Source organism: Ambystoma mexicanum, chromosome 12 (assembly GCF_040938575.1).
Source record: "Ambystoma mexicanum isolate Mex_15411 chromosome 12, UKY_AmexF1_1, whole genome shotgun sequence".
Lineage (NCBI taxonomy): Eukaryota > Metazoa > Chordata > Amphibia > Caudata > Ambystomatidae > Ambystoma > Ambystoma mexicanum.
In genome coordinates this window covers 374,294,345-374,318,166 of record NC_090936.1, presented here as the reverse complement: position 1 = coordinate 374,318,166, position 23,822 = coordinate 374,294,345, and the positions used below count along the sequence as shown (strand labels likewise).

The window sequence follows — 23,822 nt, the reverse complement described above, 5'->3', positions numbered from 1 at the left end:
TTGTAGAATGGTGTGCCATTACTTCAGATGTGTGGGTTCTGGAGATCATAGCCCACGGCTACTGTCTTCCTTTCCGGCAGAGACCTCACGACAATCCACCAGGGATTCTCTTTGAACAGTCCGGATCCACTCCTTGCACAGGAAATTCAGTCCCTGCTGGAGAAAGGCGCCATAGAACTGGTGCCTGTAGCAGAGTGGAACAAGGGATGGTATTCCCCTTATTTTTTGATTTCCTAGAAAGACGAGGGATTGAGACCCATCATGGACTTGCGCGGTTTGAACAAGCTCCTCAGGAAGGACAAGTACAAGATGGTTGCTCTCTCTCTCAAGTCCTCCAGGGCCTTCAACTTCAGGACTGGTTGACCTCAAGGACGCTTACTTTTATGTGCTGATCCATCCCAAGCACAAGTACCTGAGGTTCTTGGTTGGCGACTCGCACTTTCAATTTCGGGTCCTGCCGTTCGGATTGACCTCCGCCCCGAGGGTTTTCACCAAGCTCATGGTGGTGGTGGCAGCGTATCTCAGGAAAGGGGTGGGGGGGTTCATGTCTACCCCTACCTGGACGATAGGTTGATCAGGGGCAGCTCTCCTGAGTAATTCCTGGATCATCTGTCCATCACGTGCCACTCTCTTCACAAGCTGGGCTTCTCCCTCAACTTGAAGTCCCACTTGACGCCAACTCAGCGGCTTCGGTACATCGGAGCAGTGCTCGACACATCCCTGGGGCAGTGTTTTCCTCCCCAGGGGAAGGCTCTTCACATTCAGCAGATGGTACACAAGTTTCAACGTGCCCAGAGTCTCTCGGCGTTTGAGTTATTGAGGTTGCTCGGCCTCATGGCATCCTGCATTCTTCTGGTGCCAGAGGCCCGGTTGCGGATGAGATCGCTGCATTGGGCTCTCGATGCAGTGGTCACAGTCCTCCGGCAGGATGTCGGACCCCGTTCAGGTGCCGCCCTCGGTCGCTCAGGACCTTCTGTTGTTGGCCGACGAAGGCACTCTGAGGGGGGGGTTCCATTTTGGTTACCCTGGCCGGAGGTGACCATCGTGACGGACGCATCCCTCATGGGTTGGGAGCTCATGCCAACGAGTTGAGTCAGCGGTTGTTGGTCTCCATCGGAGTCCAGACTCCATATCAATCTGTTGGAGCTGAGGGCCGTCAGGCTTGCCCTGAAGTCTTTTCTGCCGCCTGTGTGAGGAAAGAATGTCCTGATTCTGACGGACAACACTGTGGCCATGCACTACCTCAATAAAAGGGAGGCGGGCAGGGTCACTTCCTCTGTGCAGGGAGGCGATGCAGCTCTGGTTCTGGGCCATCCAGCAGGGAATTTCGATCTCGGCAGGTCATCTGGCCGGAGACGAAAACGAGATGGTGGATGCTCTGAGCAGGCAGAGCGCGATCTCTCACGAGTGGGAGAAGGCTCAGGAGATTCTCCTGGAGATCGTCGCCCTTTGGGGGAGCCCTCAAGTGGATCTCTTCCCCTCCAGTGTCAACCGGAAGTGCGAAAGGCTCTGCTTGTGGGAATTTCCTCCAAGAGGAGCCTTAGGGGACGTGTTCGTGGTGGAGTGGTCCTTCCACTGCTGTACGCGTTTACTCCAGTCCCCGTCATCCCGCAAGTGCTGCAGAGGTTACGGAGGTTCGGTTCCCGGGTGATCCTCATTGCTCTGGCATGGGCCCGGAGGACGTGGTACCCAGACCTTCTCCACTTGTCCATCTGCCCTCCATGTCGTCTTCCCTACCGAGACGATCTGCTCTCATGGGAGTGGGGTCAGGTTCTCCATGCAGAGGTCAGATCCCTCAACCTTCACGCTTGGCTTCTGAAAGGTTGAGTTATAAGGATTGGGACCTCCCTGAAGACGTGATAGAGGCGACCGGCAACAAAGTCCCTGTACCGTTGCCGTAAGTTCTGCGACTGGTGCAGGGTTAAGAATGTGGATCCTTTTTCATGTGACATTCCTGTGGTTCTGTCGTTTTTTGCTTTCTTTAGCCCACAAGGGCTTTGCAAGTGGGTACCGTTAAAGGTTAGCTGGCGTCACGGTCCATATTTAAGCGCTCATCTGAGGAGTGTTCTTATTTAAAAAATTTGTTTAATTTCTCAGTTTTTGAAAGGGCTCACGAATGTGTTCCCACCGTCACCTTTCCAGGTGCCCGGTTGGGATTTGAACCTTGTTCTAAAGTTTCTAATGGGTATTCCATTTGAGCCTTTACTTTTTTGTCCTGAGACTGTTAACCCGTAAAACTGTATTTTTAGTTGCGGTCACCTCCGCTCGCAGAGTGAGAGAGATACAGGCACTTTCAGTTAAGCCATCCTTCACTGTGTTTCATAAGGACAGGGTTGTCCTTGGAGTTCATCCTTCCTTTCTTCCGAAAGTGGTGTCTGAATTTAATTTAAGCCAGAAGGTAATTCTTCTGGCATTTTATCCTCCTCCGCATCCTGGTAAGGAAGAGGAGAGGCTCCATAGGTTGGATCCTAGGAGAGCTTTAAGTTTCTAAATTTCATGCATGTCCCGGGTCAGAGTGGATGATCAGCTCTTTATAGGTTACGCTGGAAGGCGTTTGGGACAAGCTGTTACTAAGCAGACTCTGTCTAGATGGATTATCTTGGCAATTTCTGAATGTTACCGCTTGGCGGGTAAGGACCCTCCGGTAGGCTTACAGGCCCATTCTACTAGGGGTATGGCTGCCTCTACTGCCCTGCAGAGGGGTGTTCCTAGTCATAACATCTGTGAAGCAGTCACTTGGGCTTCGGTCCATACTTTTGTACCACACTACTCCCTAGATTCTATCCATGGGCAGGATCTGGCCTTTGGCAAGGTGGTCCTTTACTGTGCAATTTGATTGGGCATTTTAAATTTCTATATTCTAAATTTTTTTTCCTTCCTCCATACGTTGGTACTGATTTGGGAGTCTGTCATAGATATGGAATATGTCGGAGGACCCAATCCCTTCGAAGAACAAGTTACTCTTACCTGATAACGTTCTTTCGATGGGATGGTCCGACGACAGCTCCTCCCTACTGAGGTCCAACCAGACCGAAACATGTGTCTGCGGATGCTGTTGGTACTCTTGTTCAGAGGAGAATTGCCTAGCATTTTGGTACTGGACTGCCCCAGGGCAGGTCAAAGACTGATATGTTTGGGATATTTCTTCTCTGTGAAAGATAGTGAGCTAAAAACTCTGGGTAAGTCTCTCATAACCAGGACTAAGGTCTGGCAGAGGGACTCCCAGGACCCCCCTTTGTTAATTTTAGTAAATTAAGTGCCCCATAACCAAGCTTTACTGTATTTCCTGTTTGCAGCAGTTTGTTTTGGATGCATTTAATTAGGCCTGAAAAACAGTTCATCACTGATTGCAGCTCTTTAGAATATTTCCACTGCTTTTGCGGTTGGACTTTATATAGATGCACTAGTTGAAAGTTGTGCACTTCACTATTCGGAAATTAATGCAAGAACATGCAGAGGGAACTTGGATGGTGTGTTGCTGCTTTTATGGTTTCATGCATGTGAAACTATCCCTGTTCTTTTTGGCCTGGTTTTGTTATAACCATGCTTAGGCTCAAAGTAATTAGAGCAATGTAATTATATGAACCTCTTCCTGATTTTACCAATAAACCTGTGTGGTTGCTCGCAATTGTTCTGTAATCTATTCTTGAAATATATATTGAATATTTCTTACAAAATAAATCTCTTGGCATTTAGATCTTTATTTTGAAAGTTTATATTCCGGTTACTAGCTGATGCGGTTGACCTGTTTCACCTACAAACACGTATCACGGTCATGAAATATTTTGTTGCATTTTCAGTTTTTTGATTATCTTTGATGCTTTAAGTTGACTTTGATGCAGTCGCATTCCTTGGATGAATGTTTCTGTCGAATGCTATAGTTCCTGTTTTAGTGTGCTCAATATTAAGCTTAAAATGCTTGTTATCCATGTCAATTGTGTTTTTTCACTTCAACGATGTATAAACTGAAAGCTTTCAATAAGAATGACTATGCCCGTCAAGAGTTTCTCTAGACGCTTATCCTTCTTTCGTAATGCATCTGTCTGACACAGAAGGTTCTGTGTTTGAAAATGTTATTGTTGATGGCAAAAGCCAAAATAGTTCATAGACTTGGGAGGAGCCACAGTGGCCGTGGCTCCTCTATTGGGGCAAAGTCCAGACATTAATGTGAGGTTCCCCGCAAAGGGGCTACATCTGGTAACGGGCTAAAGTGTCCATGTCAAGGTCCTAATTCCAGCTCTTCAAGTTGGTGGATTCAGCATCCCTGATGGAGGGTGGGGCTACATACTGTCAGTATTGGGTTACCAGAAAAGAGGCTAAACTGGGCCATAGGGTGCTGAAGTGTTGCCTCAGTTAAGGCCCTATGCCTAACCCTGGGTTCGTTTAGAACGCTTGAACTCTGCAGTCAGGGGCTAAGTTGTCTGCATATCTGGTCCACAGTGGCAGACCCGCCCAAAAAAGAATGTGCACCTGCTGTTTCTTCTGGCACCTTGGACACACAGGGGCTCCTGGGTCTTCTGAAGTGGGTGAGTCTTCACTGTGGGTCAAGATTATTTTGCCTTTTTGGTGCAGTGGTCTGTTATTACCCGCGTGTCCTTGCTGCAGACTTTGGATATTGCACAGACCTATCTGCTGTTGGCGGTTTGGACCCCTTGCTTTTTGATGCATGGGTTCCACTTGAGAACCTGCCTTCTCACCGTCCTGGTCTTTACTGCTGTCCCAGCCTCGTAGCAATTTGTTTTTCTCTCCAATAGTCCATTTATTATGCAATCGCCCTCTATGGAAGGATATATTCAGGAAATTCTTCCTCTCATGCAATCCCAAGTTATCCAGGCTGCTCCTATTCCCTTGCCTGTTATGACTGTAACTGAAGCTGGCCCTGCTGATGCAGGGGGCACTGATTTGGGGATTGGGATGGCTAGTGGGGCTCAGGCTGATTGTTGTAGAAAGCCTTGAGGAGATGCCTTCTTTGCCTGGGTATTCCATGAGCGTATTGGTGGGTTCTTGGCGTTTTGAGGTAGTTTATTTTCGGATGCTCTGCAGACTAAACCAAGTGCACATCAACTGTGCTGGTGTCCTGAGGGTTTTGGTGTCCCAGTCTAGAATTATACACAATCACAGAAGTTGTTTCCAGGAATGCCATTCTACCCAGGCAGTCAGCAGAAGGGTGACTAGTACAATATAGTCCTTTACCAACAGATCTTTTCGGTCTCATTCACTGCCTCTTCCCTCTGTGATGGCAGCAGCACCACTTTACCCATTCTCCCGGGAGGGTTTTTACACAGTCCTTAGAAAGGAGGACAAGTTGTTGGGTGCTCAAGGATGCACCAGAACTTACTACTGTACTTATGTGAAGCACTTATGGACAGTCCTTTAGCTCCAGCTATCCAGAAGCTTTGAACGAGTTGGCTGAATTCGAGCTGTCCAGCATCTAATTAAGAGTTTTTCTGAACTAGTATTGCAAAAGTGCGTCTCGAGATTCAGTGCAGTTTGTTGTAGATCACATTGACGCTGCAGGCCCCGAGGCATGATTGCCATGGCTATTAGTTGCCATGCTTATAAGGGTGACAACATTCAATGCTGATGTACAGGACAGATATTTTACTTGAGTTTCCATGGCATCATCTGTTATTTTTGCCCATGGACGAAGAACTCCTTTTAAAAAGGGCAGCACTTGACTGTCACTAGCAGTCCTACCAAAGCAGCCTCCAAAGCTTTTTCTGCCCTGCTGAGAGAAGGCCAGATCCAGATTGTTTGGAAGATTCAGAGGCTTTGAAGAGTGTTGTGTGAGATGATCAGAAAGTTCTCCTCACACGCAGCAGTGCTTCACCGCTTGTGAATTCTTCCAAGGCACTTCCCTCTTCCCCTTCTGAGCCAAAATTCAAGAAGTGTGCACTAGATTGCCATCATGCTGCCATTGGGGTGGGAGTGGAGTTGGAGGGTCTCATTCCACCCCTTGTAGTGTTTGAGGGCAAGCTCATTGGACCCCCTCAATTCCTTTGGAGGAGAAGATAGATTTGTCTTCCACTCACCTCTTTCACAGCACCCCATCAATCAGTTCCTGTCCCTACCTCTAGCTAAGAAGATTGAGGATTTGATAGACCTCAGAACAGTGCAAGAGGTTAGTTTTCAATGCTGGGAGGGAGTTGGGGGTGGGACTTGAGGGGGGGTGGTTCAAGGAGTGAGTGGTTGGTGGTCAATGCTGAGTGGGTGGGGTGCTTTTACTCCAGTATTTTACTGATTCCACTCCAGACTCTGCTTGTGATGCAGACCCTTCATATAGATCTGTGATGGGCAAAGTTGCAGAGTGCTTTGGTTGGGGAAAGCCTGTGGCAATCCTAGAGAAAGATGATCTCCGGGACATCTTGGACAAGGGGTCCCCAACGGATCCTGTATTGCCCTTTCTCACAGCATTGAGGAGGAGGGTTTGGGAGAACTGATTAAAACCAGATACAATTCCAAAAGTTGACAAGGATCTGGTCAAAAATACAGGCCTTCCTCAATAGATCCAGGTTTTCTATCTAAACTCTACTTCTGAAAGCTTAGTGGTTCAGGCAGCCACCTCGTCTTCGAAGGCTGCAGCCTACCCGACTATTCTCCCGAACAGGGATGATGGAAGGTTTGACGCTTTAGGGAAGAGTGTGCTTCCCCCAGGCAGCATGGCTCTGAAGGCCATTAATGTGACTTGTGCTCTAGCCAAGTAGACACACACCTTGTGGGTCGTAATGGCAATGGAGCTTATCGCCTAAAGGGAGGAGAGACACGGTTTCTAAACCCGGTAGATGATGGCAAAGATGCCATCTGCCCGTCTCTCCAATCTGGTTTAGACTGGACTCTCTAAGCAGAGCAATGCCAGCAAGGGCTGTTGCTGGGAGATTCGCTTGGCTGAGGAAGTCTGGGTTTGCACCTGATGTTCAAGCAAGGCTCTTGGACATGCCATTTGACGGCACCCAATTTTGTCTCAAGATGACGGTCTAGAAAAATTACAGGTGTCCAGAGCGGCAGCTAAGTCGCTGGGCGCAGCAATACGTCTGCCTCAACACACGAGTTTTCCCACAGTTGGAGAGTTTCGTTTCTCCTCAATTGCAAGAGGAAGAGGCCAGTTTGCAAAGAGGGGGTCCAAGGAGTGCTCTCTGTGGTTCACGAGGGCAGGGAGGAAAAACTCCTCAGCTGCTGCTGCCCATTTTCCCTCTGCAGCAACAACTTCAAAACCCCTTTGATATCTTGGTTCACAGAACTGTGGTGGGGCAGGCTGACTCAGCATTCGGAGAGTTGGCGGGGCATAACCTCCAATGCTTGTGCAATGCAAACAGTGGCTCACGGCTACTGCCTCCCTATTTTTAAGAGCACCCCCCGATTGTCCTCCAGGGGGCCAAGCATTATGATCTTGATCTGCTATTCCTACAGGAGATCGTCAACCTGTTGGAGAAAAGTGCGATAGTGTCCATAGCAGTTTCTGATCTCCAAGAAGGACGGAGGACATCGACCCATCTTGAACTTGAGACGCTTCAACAAGCTCCTCAGGAAGGACTAGTTCAAGATGGCTACTCTTTCACAGATGCTTCAGAATGCTTACTTTCATGAAACAATGCATCCCAAACACAAGTACCTGAGGGTCACCATTGTATTGTATTGTATTTGGATTTCTAAAGTGCGAACCACAACCCACGGGGATCTGGGCACGAAGGCAAGGCTGTCAACAGATCCTCCAACCGCTAAGACCATAAGCAAAAAGAAGCCTTTAGAGCCTTGAGGAAATGTAGATGGTTGGTTATCTCCAGTAGTTGAAATGGAAGAGTGTTCCATAGCTTCGCGGCCAAGACTGGAAAAAAAAAACACCCACCTTAGATTGTTGCAGACCGTGTGCAGAATTCTTGAGCATTCATGTTGTGGTAGATATTGTCTAACTATACATCAAGTTTTAACTGTTTTTGCTTGTGAATAGTTGTGTTATAAAACTTGCACTGAAAAGTCGTAATCATGTGGTTTGACCCTTTAAAACTTGCTTTGACTCTCTTGTTTCCCTTTTTATTTCGTCAGACGGAGGAAGAGGTCAGTACTCTCCCTTGTAGCTCTTCTTTCACCACCTGGCAGGAATCCATCTCGGAGCGGCCTCCCTATTCCTATATGGCAATGATCCAATTTGCCATTAATAGCACTGATAGAAAGCGGATGACCCTGAAAGAGATCTACACTTGGATAGAAGAACACTTTCCATATTTCAAGCACATTGCCAAGCCAGGCTGGAAGGTAATGATGAGGTAGAGGAAAGGGCAAGAAAGTGCTTGCTATTCCATATAGATGCTGCAACTTCGGCTTGTTGGTCTGACTTGAAATGACTACTGCAGTAGGGTTTTAACAGAGGAAAAAAATCTATAAACTGTGAACAAATAAAATACAAAAATAAAACCACACATTGTAGAGATTTTTAAGAAACTCTGTAGGGTCACATACTGAGACTAACACTTTCATTGTCAACGGGACAATATGGTTACCCCTCTCACTATCCTGAGTATATGCATGTCCTAATTTCCCTAGCAATTATAATGCGAGTTTGATTCAATGCTCTGGCTGCAGTAATCGAGCACCAGCCCCTCTAGCGTGACTTGCAGGCACGTCGTAGCTAGAGCGATTTTGTTTGTTTACTGTAGTCCGCAGTGAATTTTTAAGGACAGCGTTACCATTTTCATAAGAATGGCGTGTTACGAGCCAGTCTTAAGAAAATTAGAACATAGGCATGTAAGTAGAAATTCAATTATACTGTCCATGGTTGAGTGTCTGTACAGTTGAATTCTAAAGGAACTTTCAACTTTAAAGACATGGCCTTTTGAAACTTAATTTACAATTAAACTGTACAGACATGGCAAATGTCCTGTATAGCTGAATTCTACTTGCATCATCTAAACGTGCCGTTTTTGCCAGTGTTATAACTTTCGTGAGACTACCGTGTTAACAAGTCAGTGTGGCTTTAGTATTCACTGCTCTGACGGCAGTAATTAAACACAAGCTCCCTCTAGTTAGTGTTCCTGCAAGCATGCTGTAGTGATTGATTTTTTTTTTTCAGCTATGGAATTGAATCAAACGCATACATATTACAACATTGATGCCTGCGAGATGTTTGACTGTTTTGGAGTGCATTAAATTGTTAATTCTAAATGTTAGGATTATTTGTGACTTTAAAAAAAAAATGCAGGTTTAAACCTATACAAATACATTTTCACCCCTACGCCAAACTGTCGTGCTTTCACAAAGTATAGACCATTTCCAAAGCCAGTCAGGGTAATGGGTTAAGATCGCTGCACTTTCAGCCATGCTCCATGCAGAATTCGTTTTTGGAAATGTCTTGTGAGCAAGTTTCTTAGAAAAGGCTTGTACAGATTCGTATTCAGCCTTGCTTAGTCAAAACGCCTTCTCTGCCTGTAGGACCTAATACGGCAAAGAGTTCGCACTTGTTTTAGTATTTCCCTGCATTTAGGGACTTTTAGTTGTCGAACATGGATGATTGGGTTTGTCTTGGCATATCAGGATGGGCCTCTTATAGCCTTTGGACATTCAATAAATTAAGAGGGTAACGCTTAATTGCTGTTTTGATTGATTAAATAATCTGTTTGTAACCTTTTGCTCGTTCTGCAGAATTCTATAAGGCACAATTTATCTCTTCATGATATGTTTGTGCGGGAGACCTCAGCTAATGGTAAAGTCTCTTTCTGGACAATCCACCCTGACGCAAATCGGTGCCTTACGCTGGATCAGGTGTTCAAGGTAAGCTTTATTTTTTTTAATGTAGAGCCATGGCTATGGTACACTGGAAATGGCTTGTTTGCCAGGAGAAGTGCAATTTTCGCTTTTATATCTGGACTATGTACATGGATTCTTTTCATAATTATTGGATTATCTGGTCAGTCTGTAATACTTACTTACATATAGAAATGTGTGCCTGCAGCTAGAAGTGCCTCTTTTATATATTTTTTTTTACTTTTTTTATATCATTGATGTATATTGTCTACACTAGTCAACCTGACAATATTTTACAGTTTCAATGGCTTATGCCGATCTTGGCTCGTTTGTGTTGCATTACACACTGTCCAACAAAACTTCAGTTTTCACTCATGGCTCAAATTGTGCTACTTTATTCTACTGTGTTACAAAATGTATTTCCTCAAATCCTATACAGTTGGGTTACTAATGTGGGTATTAGATTTTCCCCTTTTCTCTTTTGAAAAGCTTTGTATTTAGTTTCATTCATTGCTAAAACCTATGTGTGTGTTGGTTCATTTACGTTCACTATTTGAACTGAGTCAATATTGGCATGTGGTTTATTTTTCACACCGGTTCCATAATGCCTTGCAGTGCTATGCTTCGAAATTTCACTTTCCATTTCTCTTTGGAATGCACATCTGACTGCAATAAAACCTCCTTTATACCTCAGACTTCTTCCTTTCTCATTCTCCTGACCTCATTACCCTTACTGAAACCCGAATCTTTCTCCTGTTAAATCTCTCATTTGAATACACTATCTCCACAATCCTGTTTACTGAGCCCACCACCCTAGCCTATATTGTGTCCCTCGACTGGCCGCCTGGTTCGGTAGGTCAGTTCTCCAACCACAAATCCCAGCTAATTGACACTCCCTCCCGATTGCCATGTCATTGGTGACTTCAACTTCTCTCTGCTGCTCTACTCACTGACTTTACACCTCTTCTACTTAAACATTCCTCTGTCAACTGCCCATGCATTCAAAAGGAAACTCCCTTGACTTTTTTCTCATCTCCTGTCATCTTTCTGCCTCCAACTCCACCACGCCTTCTCCCTCTGATCACTCGATTTGTCTTTGCCTCACTCTCCACTCCTTCTACTTCATTCTCCATTTACAACTATTCCTAAGAGCAAATTGACCTCCTCCAAACTCCTTGGCTACTTCTGACCTACACCGTGCTCTCTCCTCCTATGCTGAACTTGCTGTTCCATCCACTGAAGAACCCTTCCCAAACTTTAATACTGCTCTTTAGTCTCCCTTCCCTTTTCTCTCCCTACCTTCTTACTAAGCTCACTCCTAAATCTTCCCGTGGATTACACCTCTCATCCACACACTGAAAACAACCATGCAGAAAATGCTCTGCAGTTGGCAAAGGTCAACACACTCCTTTGAAATGCAACTCTCACTGCTCTTCAGAGCTTTTTCTCTACACTGTCAAACGTGACTTCTATCTTCGTCTCAATCCTCCCAACGTAGGTGACTCAAATTCTCAACTCCTTTCTCTCGCTCTCCTAAACTCACTTCCAACTACTCTTCTTTCTGCAAATGATCTTGCTTTCTACTTTGCTTCTAAAAATGTTACCATTCACAGTAGCCTTGCTAATTACCTTCCATCTTCTCCTGCTCACTTTTCTCCACCTTTCTTACCCTCCTCCCCCACGGTTTTCCTTAGCCCCACCAACCATGATGAGAATCTTGCCTTACTCCTTAATGCTAACCTACCCTGTAGCCCCCCCCCAAAACCTCCAACGTCCTCTCGCATTGTGACACACATGGCTCCCAGTGTTGCTCCACATCTTTCTTCCCTTTTTAACTCCTTGATGCCATTTTCCTTCATTCTAGAAGACAGCTGTCATCCCTCTAATGAAACCTGGACAAGATCCTAATTGTCTTGCCAATGTTGCCCTGTCTCTTCTACCACACAGTTCCAAAATCCTAGAGCCAGTAGTATTCAATTGACTCACTGAGTTACAAGATGCGTACAACCTCCGGAACCCTCTTCAGTCTGGCTTCCATCCTCTGCCTTGGCTCTCAATTGTCAGCAACTTCATCTCTTTCGCTAGGCTTGCAACCCTTTCTTCTATTCTTCTTGATCTCTGCTGCCTTCGATACGGTCTACCATGCTGACCTTTCAAACATCTCTGTCCTTGGCATCAGAGATGATGCGTTTGGGGGCAAGGTATAAAGCAGACACTTTCAGGTGTCCTGGAACAGCCTTACCTCCCCGCTCCCCCCTTCTGCCCCCCCCCCCCACCACCTCCTTCTATTTGAGTTCCCCAAGGGTCTGTCTTTGGTCCACTTCTCAACTCTATAGTTCGGCTCTTGACATCTTGGTCTCCTATTAGCTTTTCCTATCAACTTTTCGCTTACAACACTCCGATCTTCTCCTTTCACTCCTTATCCGACTAGCTTTTGTCAAGCTCTTTCTCTACCCCACCCACTTCTCTCCCGACTACCTTCCTTTCTCTGCTTATGCTCATAACCTTACTGTCATCTTGGACTCCTCACACAACTTCTCGCTCTTCATATCCAAATTTGTGACTGCAGCCTCTTCAATATCATAAAAATCTCATCTTCCTATTTATACTGCTAAACGGCTAATCTCCACCTTAGTCCTTTCTAGATTTGACTACTGTGCCAATCTTCTCTGGCCTTCCCAACTATGCCTTTTTTAAACTTCTCAACAAAGTTCTCAATTTTAAGTTTCTTGCTTTACCTCTACCTCCTCTGCCCATCGCCAGAAAGGCTATCTATGAAACAAAGGGCCAAGTATAAACTTCTCATCTTCAAAACTATCCATGGACTCTCATCTTACTCCTTTCTGTCTGCCTTGCCACCACCCAAGCCCCCTTCGCCCCCCCCGCCTGCTCCCTCTAGTTTCCACTCACCTCGCTCCCCTACTCTCGAATGTTCTTCCCCTCCCACTCTACCACTCCAAGTCTACCACTATTTAAATCCAACTTCAGAGCTCTTCTTTCTGAAGAACCTGTTTCCTAGCACTCTACCCTTATGCATCACCCCCATTTTACTCTTTCCCTACCTTTTTAATGGTCCACTGTACAGCACTTAACCGTCACACCTCCATCCCTCATTCAGCACTCCCCCCACCATCCTTTGTCATTCTGTCCTGGCCTCGTCCCTGGTTTGTTTCCACCTTGCTTTGCAACATGTGGTTTTGAAGCCATATTCGCTCATACCCTTGTAAAGGACCAATGACCTCTGCGCCAAAAAAAGGCATTGCTTTCCTTGTGATATTTATAAATCCATAGCCAAGTGACGTTTTGGACCAAGTAGTGAATACTTTAAGAGACTGGTTAGGCCACAATTTGTGCAAGTTGGGTGGCCTATTTACTTTCAACGGTTACATGGAGAGAGGCCTGTTACGAGTGTCCTTAGGTTAAAAATCTGAACTTGCTTTTGGAATTTCTAGTTTCATTGAACACTTAAGGGAAACCCACCTTTGTTTCCCTGCTCCAATGTTTACACCCACTGCAAACAGTGCAAGACCCCAGCCCCATTGTTAAGCATTTCTTGTATGTAAACTCATTGCTCAAGGGTTGCAGCTATGGTCACAATGGCAAATTGTAGCTGGTATTTTTTTTTGTACAATTTTTATTTTTTTATTTTAAACCAGCAGGAGACAATACAAGCAATTTCGACTTTTTTTTTTAAACTTTGGTTTTATTGGCAATTTTTCAAAAAGAATGACGGGAACATTATGAATATCAGGTTTATCATCATCAAACCCCCGGGGTCTCCCTCCCCCTTCTCCCCCCAGATCAGTATCCCATCAAAAATCCAACCGCAGGAGCTGTCATCAGTACTCGTAGTTCGGTGCCTAGTAGCTGTGCTATACGTTTGCGTCAATGCTGGCTAGGTAGGATCCGCTGTCTCCCGGGCCGTGGATTACACCATTGTCCTCGAGTGGTACTCTCTGGGCTCCCCCACCCTCTCGCACCAGGGTGTCTACATAATATCAGTGGGCGTCCCACCCCCATGCCTGGTTAAACCCATACCAATTGGCCTGGAAGGTGCTCAATTCGTTATTTACCATGGCCGTCAGCTTGTCCATGAGGAACATGTTAAGTTTTTTTTTAGCCAGTCTTCCTTAGAGGGGGTCTCCGGGCTCTTCCACCTTTGCGCTAGGGCCACTCTTCCTGCTCGCAACATTGTCTCCCACATCCTTGGGTACCTATATATTTCCACATCCTCTGGTGGGAGGCCCAACAACATCAACGGGTTGTGTGGGAGTAGTTCCTCGGTGACCTCCGCCATCCACCCCTGTACCTTGGGGCAGAACCACCACATGTGACCCCTCGTCCCCACTTGGCCGCATTCTCGTGGGCATCTGGGGGACACCCCCGAGAACATCTTGGACAATTTCAACGGGTCCCTGTGACATCCCTGTAAGATCTTAAAGTTGTGCTCCATGTCCGACGTAAATAGTTTCCCGTGGAATGCTGTTTTAAATATCCTGGACCATGTGTCCTCTGTGAGCCTCTCCCGCCAAGTCATTCCAGAATCCGCGAAACCCTCTCCTCCCTTCCAAGTTAACGGTGTTTAATATTTGGTACATTTCGGATACTACCCCCTTGTTGTGGCCGTGTCCAATAACTTTTCAAAGGGGGTCAGCTGTCGCCGCAGGTTCAGGCCCCATGTCTGGTCGCAAAGGATGCCCTTCAGACGCAAATATTCAAAAATTGAAAGAGGCCCCCGGCCAAGCTCATCTCACAGTTCCTCGTATTCGAGGAACTCTCCCTCCTTGAACAGTTGCCCCGGCCCTTCCAACCCCATCCCTCCCTCTACCCCCCCCCCCTCAATCCAACCAGGACTGGACGTTCCTGAATAACTTGCTGCCTAGTTTGAGCGGGTGTCCCCAGAGCGAGGACATCAGGGAGGGCCATGAAGTGAGGTATGCGGTTGTGGGTCCTTCCAGATCGACCAAAGTATTCCCAGGGTTGGGTGGGGGGTCTGCAGTCTGTTTGGGATGAGTTTACGCTGCAACCACAGAAGGTCGCACACTTTTAGAGGGTTGGCATCCATGTCCTCCAGATAAGACCAATAGGTGCCCATCCCCTCCTTCATATGCTCCAACAGGACCCGCAGCTGGGCGGCCCGGTGGTGAAGGAAGTCCGGCAGCCCGAAACTACCCACCTCTCTGGGTAACGTTCGAATGGCCTTCCCTATCCTCTGGGTCTGCCCTTGCCATACAAACTCGCGGACTGCCTTCTGTAGGTCTCGAAACATCTGGTCGGGGACCCCCGTTGGTAGTGCTGTAAAAAGATACAGCAGCCTCGGCAGGATGTTCATCTTCACCGCCGTCATGCGCCCATACCAGGATAGGATCATACCACCCCACCTCCTCAGGTCCTATGTAATCTCCTCCATAATGGACCCATAATTCACCGGGGCCAATTTTGAAAGGTCTCTTGTTAGGAGTACACCCAAATACCTAATGGAGTCCCTCCCCACCACAATCCCTGCCCACCTATCCCGGTGGTCCAGCCCCGGGTCCTGGACCCTCATAGCGAGTAACACTGATTTATGTGCGTTTATTTTTAGCCCAGAGAATTGGCCAAAGGTCGTCATCAGGGACGGGGGGGGGGGGGAGCGAGGAGCTGGGCTCCACCAGGTAGGTATGCTAGAATATCGTCAGCAAACAGGGAGAGCTTGAACTCCACCTCTCCTCTTTTAATCCCTTTGATGTTAGGGTGGGCTCGGACCGCTATGGCTAGGGGCTCCATCGTCAGGACATAGATCAAAGGGGAGAGTGGGCATCCCTGCCACGTCCCCTTCGTGAGAGGGAATGAGTCGGAAAGTTCTCCACCTGTACTCTCGCCGGTGGAGCCCTGTATAGGGCGGAAACCCAGTTCCTGATGTGAGCCCCGAAGCCCTTTCGGCGGAGGAGTTATTGCATGTACCTCCACTCTACCCTGTCAAAAGCTTTCCCGAGTCCAGGGAAAGCAGACTTGCTTCGAGGTGTGAATCTTGGGCATTGTGGATTAGGTCTATCGTCTTCCTGATGTTATCCGAGCCCTGCCTGCCCCCTATGAATCCCACTTGATCCCCGTGAATCAGCTTGGGCATTATCCCCTCCATCTGTTTACCTATCACCTTGGCCAGAATCTTGACCTCTATATTGAGAAGGGAAATCGGACGATATGAGGAGCATTCGGTGGGGTCTTTGCCCTCTTTGGGCAGTACCACTATTATGGCCCTCATCATGGTATCTGGCAGAGTGCCCCCCCCATAACACCTCATTAAACACCCTCACCAGGTGTGGAGCTAGGATAGCCCAAAACCTCTTATAGAAGTATATTGCCGTCTTCTCCCGGGGACGTTCCCACCTTCATCCCACTGATTGCATGCTCCACCCCCTCTTCCGTCACCCGGCCCTCTAGACCCTCCGCCATATTGCCTGTCAAGGACGGGATCTGGATGGAGTCCAGGAAATCCTCAATCTGAGTCATCCCCATCGTATTCTGACGAGTATAACTGTTCATAGTAAGGGCGAAAGGCCGCTCCAATGTTCGGGGTGCCATGATCTAATGATCCCTGTTCATTCTTCACTGCCTTCAATGTTCTGCTTCTCTGAACCTCTAAGCTTCCAGGCCAGGAGTTTGTCGGCTCTGTCCCCCTTCTCATAATACTTTTGTTTCACTAGTTGGAGGCTCCGCTCAGTCTTGTGCAACAGGAGGTCTTTCAACTGAGTTTATATTTTTCTAGGGAGGCAATCTGTTCCCTTTCCAGGGGAACGTCCGGGGGGGCTCCCGGCTGGAGTTGGGTTATCTTTTCCCTCAGGGACTTTTCTTGGGCCTCCCTCTCCCTTTTTTTCTGGGCTCCCATTCTAATGAGAACACCACGTAAGGTCGCCTTAAAGGCGTCCCACAGCACGTGTGCCCACCTCGCCATTGTCGTTCAGCTCGAAATGCTCAAACAGCGTCCTGCACTTCCTGTGCCAGAACTTTGTCTTTCAACAGGGAGTCATTGCATTTCCATCACCCTTTACTGCCACTCCGTCATCCCCCAACTATGGTGGTACGCACCAGGTTGAGGTCGGACCAAGGGACCGGGTCAACCCTGTGGCCAGAGACATGTTGAAGAAGGGGCTCATCTACCAGGATGTAGTCTACGGGAGTATGATGTGTGGATTGCTGAGTAGTATGTGAAAGAGGAGAGTCCTGTCCTGGGAGTCGGGGATGGTGTCCACCAGGCCCAGCTCTGCGTTGACCCTCTGGAAGGGGCGGGCCATAGTTTAATCTGCAGCCCTAGTGGGCTGGGGCCCCAAGCGTTTTCTCTCCACAATTGGGTCTAGGACAATATTAAAACCCCCACCCCACCACCATCATCCTGCGAACAAATAATTTCAATCTGTCCTTCACTCCCTCCCAGAATTGCGCCTGGCCTTCATTGGGGCCGTACACAACTGCCAGAGTCAGAGGGGAGCCCCGCAAGGAGCCCCTTGCCAACAAATATCGGCCCTCTGGGTCCTTCAACGTGGCTTCAACTTCAAAGCCAACATCCCTTGCTAGCAATATGGCTACCACCCTTTTCTTGGTTCTGTGGGATGCGCTGAGGACCTCCCCGATCCCGCAGCCTCGGTTCCTACCCCCAAGCCCAGTGCGTTTCCTGAGGAAAGAGCAGATCAAGTTTTGCCCTCCTGAATTCCCTGCAGACTAAGGATGTCTTGGTTGGGGTGTTCAACCCCCGCACATTAAGGGAATCCACGCCCAGGTCGGGCAGATCCTCAGCCATTATCTAGGATCAACATCTTACTGGATAGCTGACTCATGGCACTTTTCCTTTCCAGCTCCTTCCGTGTTATGTTCTGATCCCCCTTGCCCCCTCCCCCCGCCCCCCAGGTGGGCCTAAAACCTATCCCCAACTGCCCCCTGGTCCCCCCTCCGAACTTAACAACCCCAACTATTCCTTCAACCCCCTCCCTCCGCCCCGGCGTCCAGCCTAGTAGTTACACCATTGCTGGTAATTGGACGGACCTACCGCCTCCGGCTGGGCTAATGTTGAAATTCACTCCTCCTTGAGCCCCCCTGCCTCCCCAACCCCCAGATAGCCGACATACTTGCTGTTCAAGGAGGCCCTTTACGTTCTTGGACCACATGGTCCTGGAAGTCAACTCACCTTTGAGCCGGGTCGGACGTTCTGTTCATGAACTGAGTTCTTTGCCCGGTTCCCCCGTACCCTTCTTCACTTCCAGATTGGTGTTTGAGCTCCCAGTCTCCCCTGGGCCAGAACGGCCCGCTCCTCCGTGCCCGGGGGTTGGTATCCTCCCTATCCGTCGTCTGGGACGGCAGGTTCAGCTTTTTAAATTTCTGTGGACCCGTCTTTCTCCTCTCTCCTTGTGGCCTGCGCTCTCTGGCTCCTTCCGCTGTGAACCCTGTGGGTTCTCTCCGCGGGGTCGGGTCCATCACGTACTCTTGGATGGCTCCCCTTATGTCCTCCTCTGTGATCAGGGACGTCCGTTGACCCACGTATTCGAAAGTGAGGGAGAAGGGGTACCCCCATCTATAGCGCACCCCCCTCCCTTTTAGCATTTGTGTCAGAGGCGGCACATCTTGCGTTTGGCCAGCGTGTATGAAGAGAGGTCCTGGAAAATGGACACTTGTGCATTATTATAAGTTATCTCCCGTGTCTTCCTGGCCTCCTCCAGTACCTTCGCTTTTTCGGTATAGTAGTGAAAGCGGACCAGAATTGACCAGGGGCCCCCCGCTCTGTGGACCCGATCGAACATTGGCTCGGTCGTCATCTCGTCCGAGAAGAGGAGGGTGATGTCCCTCACCACCCGGGTCAATTCTCTTTCCGTTTCTCCCTCCAACTCCGGCACCCCAAAGATCCTGAGGTTGTTCCTCCGTTCCCTATTTTCGGAATCATCCATTTGCCTGGCCTTCTTCTCGTCTCTTTTCTAGAGCAGCTAGTCTCAGGGCCATGTCCATTTCTTGGGTCGTTGCTGAGGACTGGTTGGTCTCTAGCTGCAACAGTCTGTCTTCAACCTTGTCCACCCTACAGTCCATGGTCTCCATTTTCTGGGCAATGTCCGCCCGCATGTCCCTGATCTCCTGCAGGACAGAGGCAAAGCCCTTTTCCATTGTAAGGGTGGGCGGGGGCGAGGTCTTGGACTGGGTCATTCTGGTCTTCCGTTCTGCTATTCTCCCTTCTGGCGTCCTGGTAGCGGTACTCCTGGAGGGTGTTGCGCCAACTCATCCGACCTCCCTCCCTTCCTCTCCCTCCAGCCGGCTTTCCCCGGTGGGCAAGAGAGGACCCAGTTGGGAGACTACCTGCTCTCCTTCAGGCAAGACTGCTCCGTGAGGGGCTATCTTTGGGCGGGCACACGCCCCACCAGCCTCAGGTGGGGGCCCTCACACCCTTTTCAGACCCTTTTCCCACTGGCTGTGGTAGTGTGTTCTTGCGTGGGGGGGGGGTTGTCGACGATGTGTCAAATTGTGGTCAGATGAAACTCCAGGCTGGGGGGGGCGCGGAAGGAGCCCAGGGGCCACCACCTGTGTGAAATCCGTGTTTGGGGTCCCCCCACCCTTAGAGGTCCTATAGCTCGGGGGGGGGTCTGGGGTCATCTCACCCTTCAATTGCCTCCAAGCGACCCTCTGTAAGCCCCCCGTGGTCGAAGGGGTTCGTGCGGGCTCAAGTCTCCTCCCGCCTGGGCCACCTCGATCTCTGGGGCGGGCACGGGTCCCTCTCACCTTCCTCACCAGCCTTGTCCCGCTGTCCTCCGCTATCCACCGCTCGGATGGCCCTCCCCAGGGTCTGCTGGACAGGGCCCCGGCGCCCCTGTTGCTCGACTCCGTGTTCGGGAGCTCGGGTCAGGCAGGCTGCCTCTCCTTTGGCGGGTCCGGACCCACGGCTCGAGTCGCTGCCGCCTGGGGCTTCCGCCTCGCGCCGGCACCGTCCTGTGCCGCGAGGCACCGACGTTGGAATCCTCGCCTGCGTGCTCTGTGACTGGGGCGGGGTGTGGAGGTCAGGCGCGCTTGCAGGCCTCTACGGCTTCCGCACACTGCGGCTCCCCACGCAGCTCCGGAGGCGAACGGGCCCTCTCGTGGATCCTCTCGTTGGGACGCGAGGCCTCGTTCTCGGGCACCCATGGGTCTTTCGGCGTCGCTCTTTCACCCGGGGGGTCCCCCGGGGTTCACCGCCACTGAGAACCGCGGATGTTCCGTGGGGGGTTGCGGGGGGTGGGGGGTAGGATTCAGTCCCTCAATATGGCCCAGTTTCGGCAGGAGCACCGTCTTCAGGCAGCCATCGCCTGTGCGCCCCCTGGTGGCCTCCGATTTCGACATTTAACGCAACCAAGAATCCTTGCTCTACAAGGCTGTATATCTGTAATCTAGAAGCCTCAGTCTCTTCCCTCCCGGTCCCCCAATCAGGATCCCTCCTGTTATAGTGAGTGGAGCTAGGCTATAGGCAATGTTGGTCCCGACTGCCGAGCCAGGCACAGTATATAGATCAGTGCCAGGAAGTTCGTGTCCAAGTCCATCAGCGGGCCCAAATGTTTTTAGATCGGTGGAGGAGGCCTGCCTTGACCACCTTAACCTTTTCTGCCACTAAAATATCCCACATTTTAATCCACCACAGAATCGTGGAGGGACTTTCGATAGTCTTCCATGTTCGGGCAATCTTAATCTTTGCCTCCAGTAGGAGTTGGATCAGGAGTTCAGCTGTCCTCCCTGATCTTTGGTAAATCTCTGGGGCTGGTGCACCCAATAGAACGATTTCCGGCTCTGAGAATGGTCATGTGAGTAATGTCTTTTATGGCTGATGAGCAGGGTTGCCAGAAAGTTTGCACAGTGGGGTAGGTCCACCACATATGGAAATAGGATCCTTGCTGGTGACACTTACGCCAGCACTGAGGGTCAAGGGCTTGATTGAGCCTATGCAAACGGGTTGGGGGGGGGGTAGTACCATCGCAGGAGTAGTTTATGGGCACATTCCTGGTTGGTGATACAGAAAGAGGAGTGGTTTCTGATCCATATGTCGACCGAGGCGTGATCCTTCAGAGGATGTCCCTGGTCTGCCTCCCACTGTGCCATATAGGGGAGCTGAGAGCATCGTCCTGTAGCAACTTGTAGAGCGTGGAGATCCTACCTCTATGTGGCAATCCCTGCAGCATATGTTCCAGGTGTCTGGGGCCCCACATGGCTGCTTGTCTGGTCTTGGGTTGGGAGCACCAGTGCCGCAGTTGAGCGTAGGAGAACCTATCCGCCTCTGTTAGCTTAAAAGTGCTTTGGTATTGTTCCAAGGATCTGGGTTGCCCGTTCTCAGACAGTTGTCCCAAGAATTAAATACACTTGGTGAAAAGGCTGGATTGTGGAAAATCGGGGAGAAGGTGCTCATGCCCTGTGGGACCTCCCTTGTTTCAATGCTCAGTCCAATGGGCTGAGAGTATGCTTTGTGGAGGCCAGGATCCCTGTTCAAGATTCACGGTGCCGGGGAGGAATGTGTGGGAGCAAACTGAGACGCAGTGCAAGGCGACACTGCTCTAGCTCATCCCTTTCGAGGCTTCTGTAGTTCCAGGCTTGAATTTGTACCAATTCAGACGCCACATAGTAGCTGCGCAGGTTGGGGACCCCCTAGAATCCCCACCGGGTGTTGGTTGTCATAGCTTTCTGGGAAATTCTCTCCTTCAGCCCCTTCCAAATGAACCAGAGCGTCTTCCTCTGCATGCGCCAAAGGGCGGGGAACGGGATAGAAGTCGGGAGGGAAGAGCATGCGTAAAGGAATCTAGGGAGGAGGTTCATTTTGCAAGCTGTTATACGCCCAAAGTGAGATTTCTTGTGGGATCCAGCGTTGGGTTCTCCCTCTAGGTCCTTTAAAAAGCGGGGGAAAGTTTACTAAGTATACGTCTTTGGGACAGGCCGGAATCTGGACCCACGGGTATGGGATAGATTTCTCAGTCCAGTGGCTTCAGACCTACACCCAGGGCTGTCTACTTTCTGTAGTTGATGCTGAAGCCCGAAACTGTTCCGAATCTGTGGCTCCTGGTGGCCTAGTTCAGGGAGGGACGATAACAGAACATCAACCGTATAGAATGACGTCTTGTGCTGGGAGGAACCCACAAGGAGACCTTTGCTGTTCGGGTCTGTCTGGATTTGCTGGGCAAGGGGCTCCATGACTAGGGCAATTAGAAGTGGGGGACGGGGCACATCCCTGTTTGGTTATGCAAGTCAAAGGAATTGGATCTGATAAGTTATGATTGACTTGGAGGGTTTTGGGGGTTTGATAGTTGGCAAGGACCAATTTCCGAAAGTTTGGGCCAAAGTGAAAGGCTTCGAGGGTGAGTCTGAGGAAGGACCAATCCACTTTATCGCCAGCAGAGCCAATTTGTTTGAATCCTGGTCTGCAATGTCCACAAGGTTCAAGGCTCTACGGATGTTGTCTCCGGTAGATCTGTGTCTTATAAATCCTGTCTGACCTGGGTCAACCAAAGCGTGCAAGGTGTTCAATAAGGAGCTGGGCCTGTATGATGAAGCATCTCTAGGTCATTGCCAAGTTTAGGTATAAGTACCATTAAGGACTCCTGCATGGTTGGGGTGATGGTACCAGAGGTGCTGAAGGAGTTGAGGGCCACAAGTGGGGCAACCAGCTGGGGACAGAATAGTTTGTAAAATCTTGCCGTGAACTCATCGGGGCTTTGGGTTTTAGGGACTTAATCGTATCTTACACCTCATCACCACCTCTCTGCTGACATCAAGTCGTGGTAGAATAGCTTCCTGCAGATATTGTCTGTTCGTCCCGTGGACATGATCGAGGTGGGACGCCGCCAGTAGAAGCTTATATCGGTCTGCATATAGGATTTGGCCTTGGGGGTCGCCGAGGCCCACGGTGGTGTTTCCTTTTTTCCCTGGCCAATTTCTCTACAAGGAGTTTATTCGCTTTGTTGCTCGCTGCGTAATCTCTGCTTGGATTTGGCCAGTAGGTGCTGTGTCTTCGGCGTAATGGGCCTCCAGCTTCTTTTGAGACGACTGTGAAATGTGTTTTTGGGACCATCCTCTTTGTGCATGCTGGGCCTCAGCCTTCTGGACCTCCTCCAGTGCCGTGAAGGCCAGTTTGTTGCATTTATGATATGCTGGCCCCTGGGCGATCAATTCTCTCCCCCCCCACCTCCACTGCATTCATGGCATCCCAAGTGTTGGCTGGGAACGTGTCTTCCACTGGGATTTCACAGAAGTAGTTTCGGATTGTCTTGGCTATGGAGTGCCTTGGTGGCATCTCATTCAAGATTGGATCTTACAGGTTCCAGCGGCGTCTCGGGGATGGATCTGGATTGTGGGCTCGGAGTGTTAGCCTGACCAGGGCGTGATCAGATGGCTTCAGTTCCAAGGCTGCATCATCCACATGGGAGAGGATTTTCCGGGAGGACGGTCAGGTACAGTTTAAGTCTTCCTGCAGGAGTGATGCTGTCCAACCATACCCTCCCCAAGTCTGGCTGCCAAACAGTCTCTGAACAGATATAATGACGTAGCTGGGAAAGGGGAAGTGGAGAAAATAAAAAATGCAGATCTTCTCTGGCACCTCCGACGCCCTCATGAACTGGACTGGATGAATGTGTCTGAGGATCTAAAATATAATAACTGGTTACTATATGATATTCCACAGTTCCTCTAAAATGATTATTAACCTTACCACCCACTTCCCTCAGTACCTACTGCCTATGCTCCTTAGCTGATAGGCTCTTATTAGTCAATATCTGCTGAATCTCTTTTGCCCTTTTATCCTTTTTCTTTTGAATTCCTAAATTCTAAAACCTTCTAATTATAGTCTTGTGAACTACTTGTATTCATGCTGCCTCAATAGTTCAATACATTACTCTCTGATGCTTGCTAAAATGACCAGCTACTGCTTGCGTTGTTAAACTTGGCCATGACTTTGTTACTTGTAAGAGTCTTGTCCTGCTCAGTTGTTTGTTTATTTGCGTTGAACTCTAACCTGCAGACACTGCTTCTGCTGTACAACCGCGATCTATTAGTCTGCACTAGCTAATTCCTCTTGTATCACTTCTTCACAACTAAGCTGTCTGCCTTAATCCTTCGGAGTGATC

At 49.2% G+C, this 23,822-nt stretch overlaps 1 protein-coding gene across 6 annotated transcripts in view; it reads left to right on the top strand.

Annotated features, from left to right (window-relative positions):
* Positions 1–23,822, top strand: part of FOXM1 (forkhead box M1) — a 293,555-nt gene that overhangs the window by 107,073 nt on the left and 162,660 nt on the right. For 5 of the 6 annotated variants that reach the window (XM_069628502.1, XM_069628504.1, XM_069628501.1 and 2 more), the window contains 2 exons: positions 8,041–8,250; positions 9,634–9,762. In XM_069628502.1, the coding sequence (XP_069484603.1) occupies positions 8,041–8,250; positions 9,634–9,762 (339 nt within the window). The remainder of the gene's footprint in view (positions 1–8,040; positions 8,251–9,633; positions 9,763–23,822) is intronic. The other variant, XM_069628505.1, reaches the window with a different exon arrangement.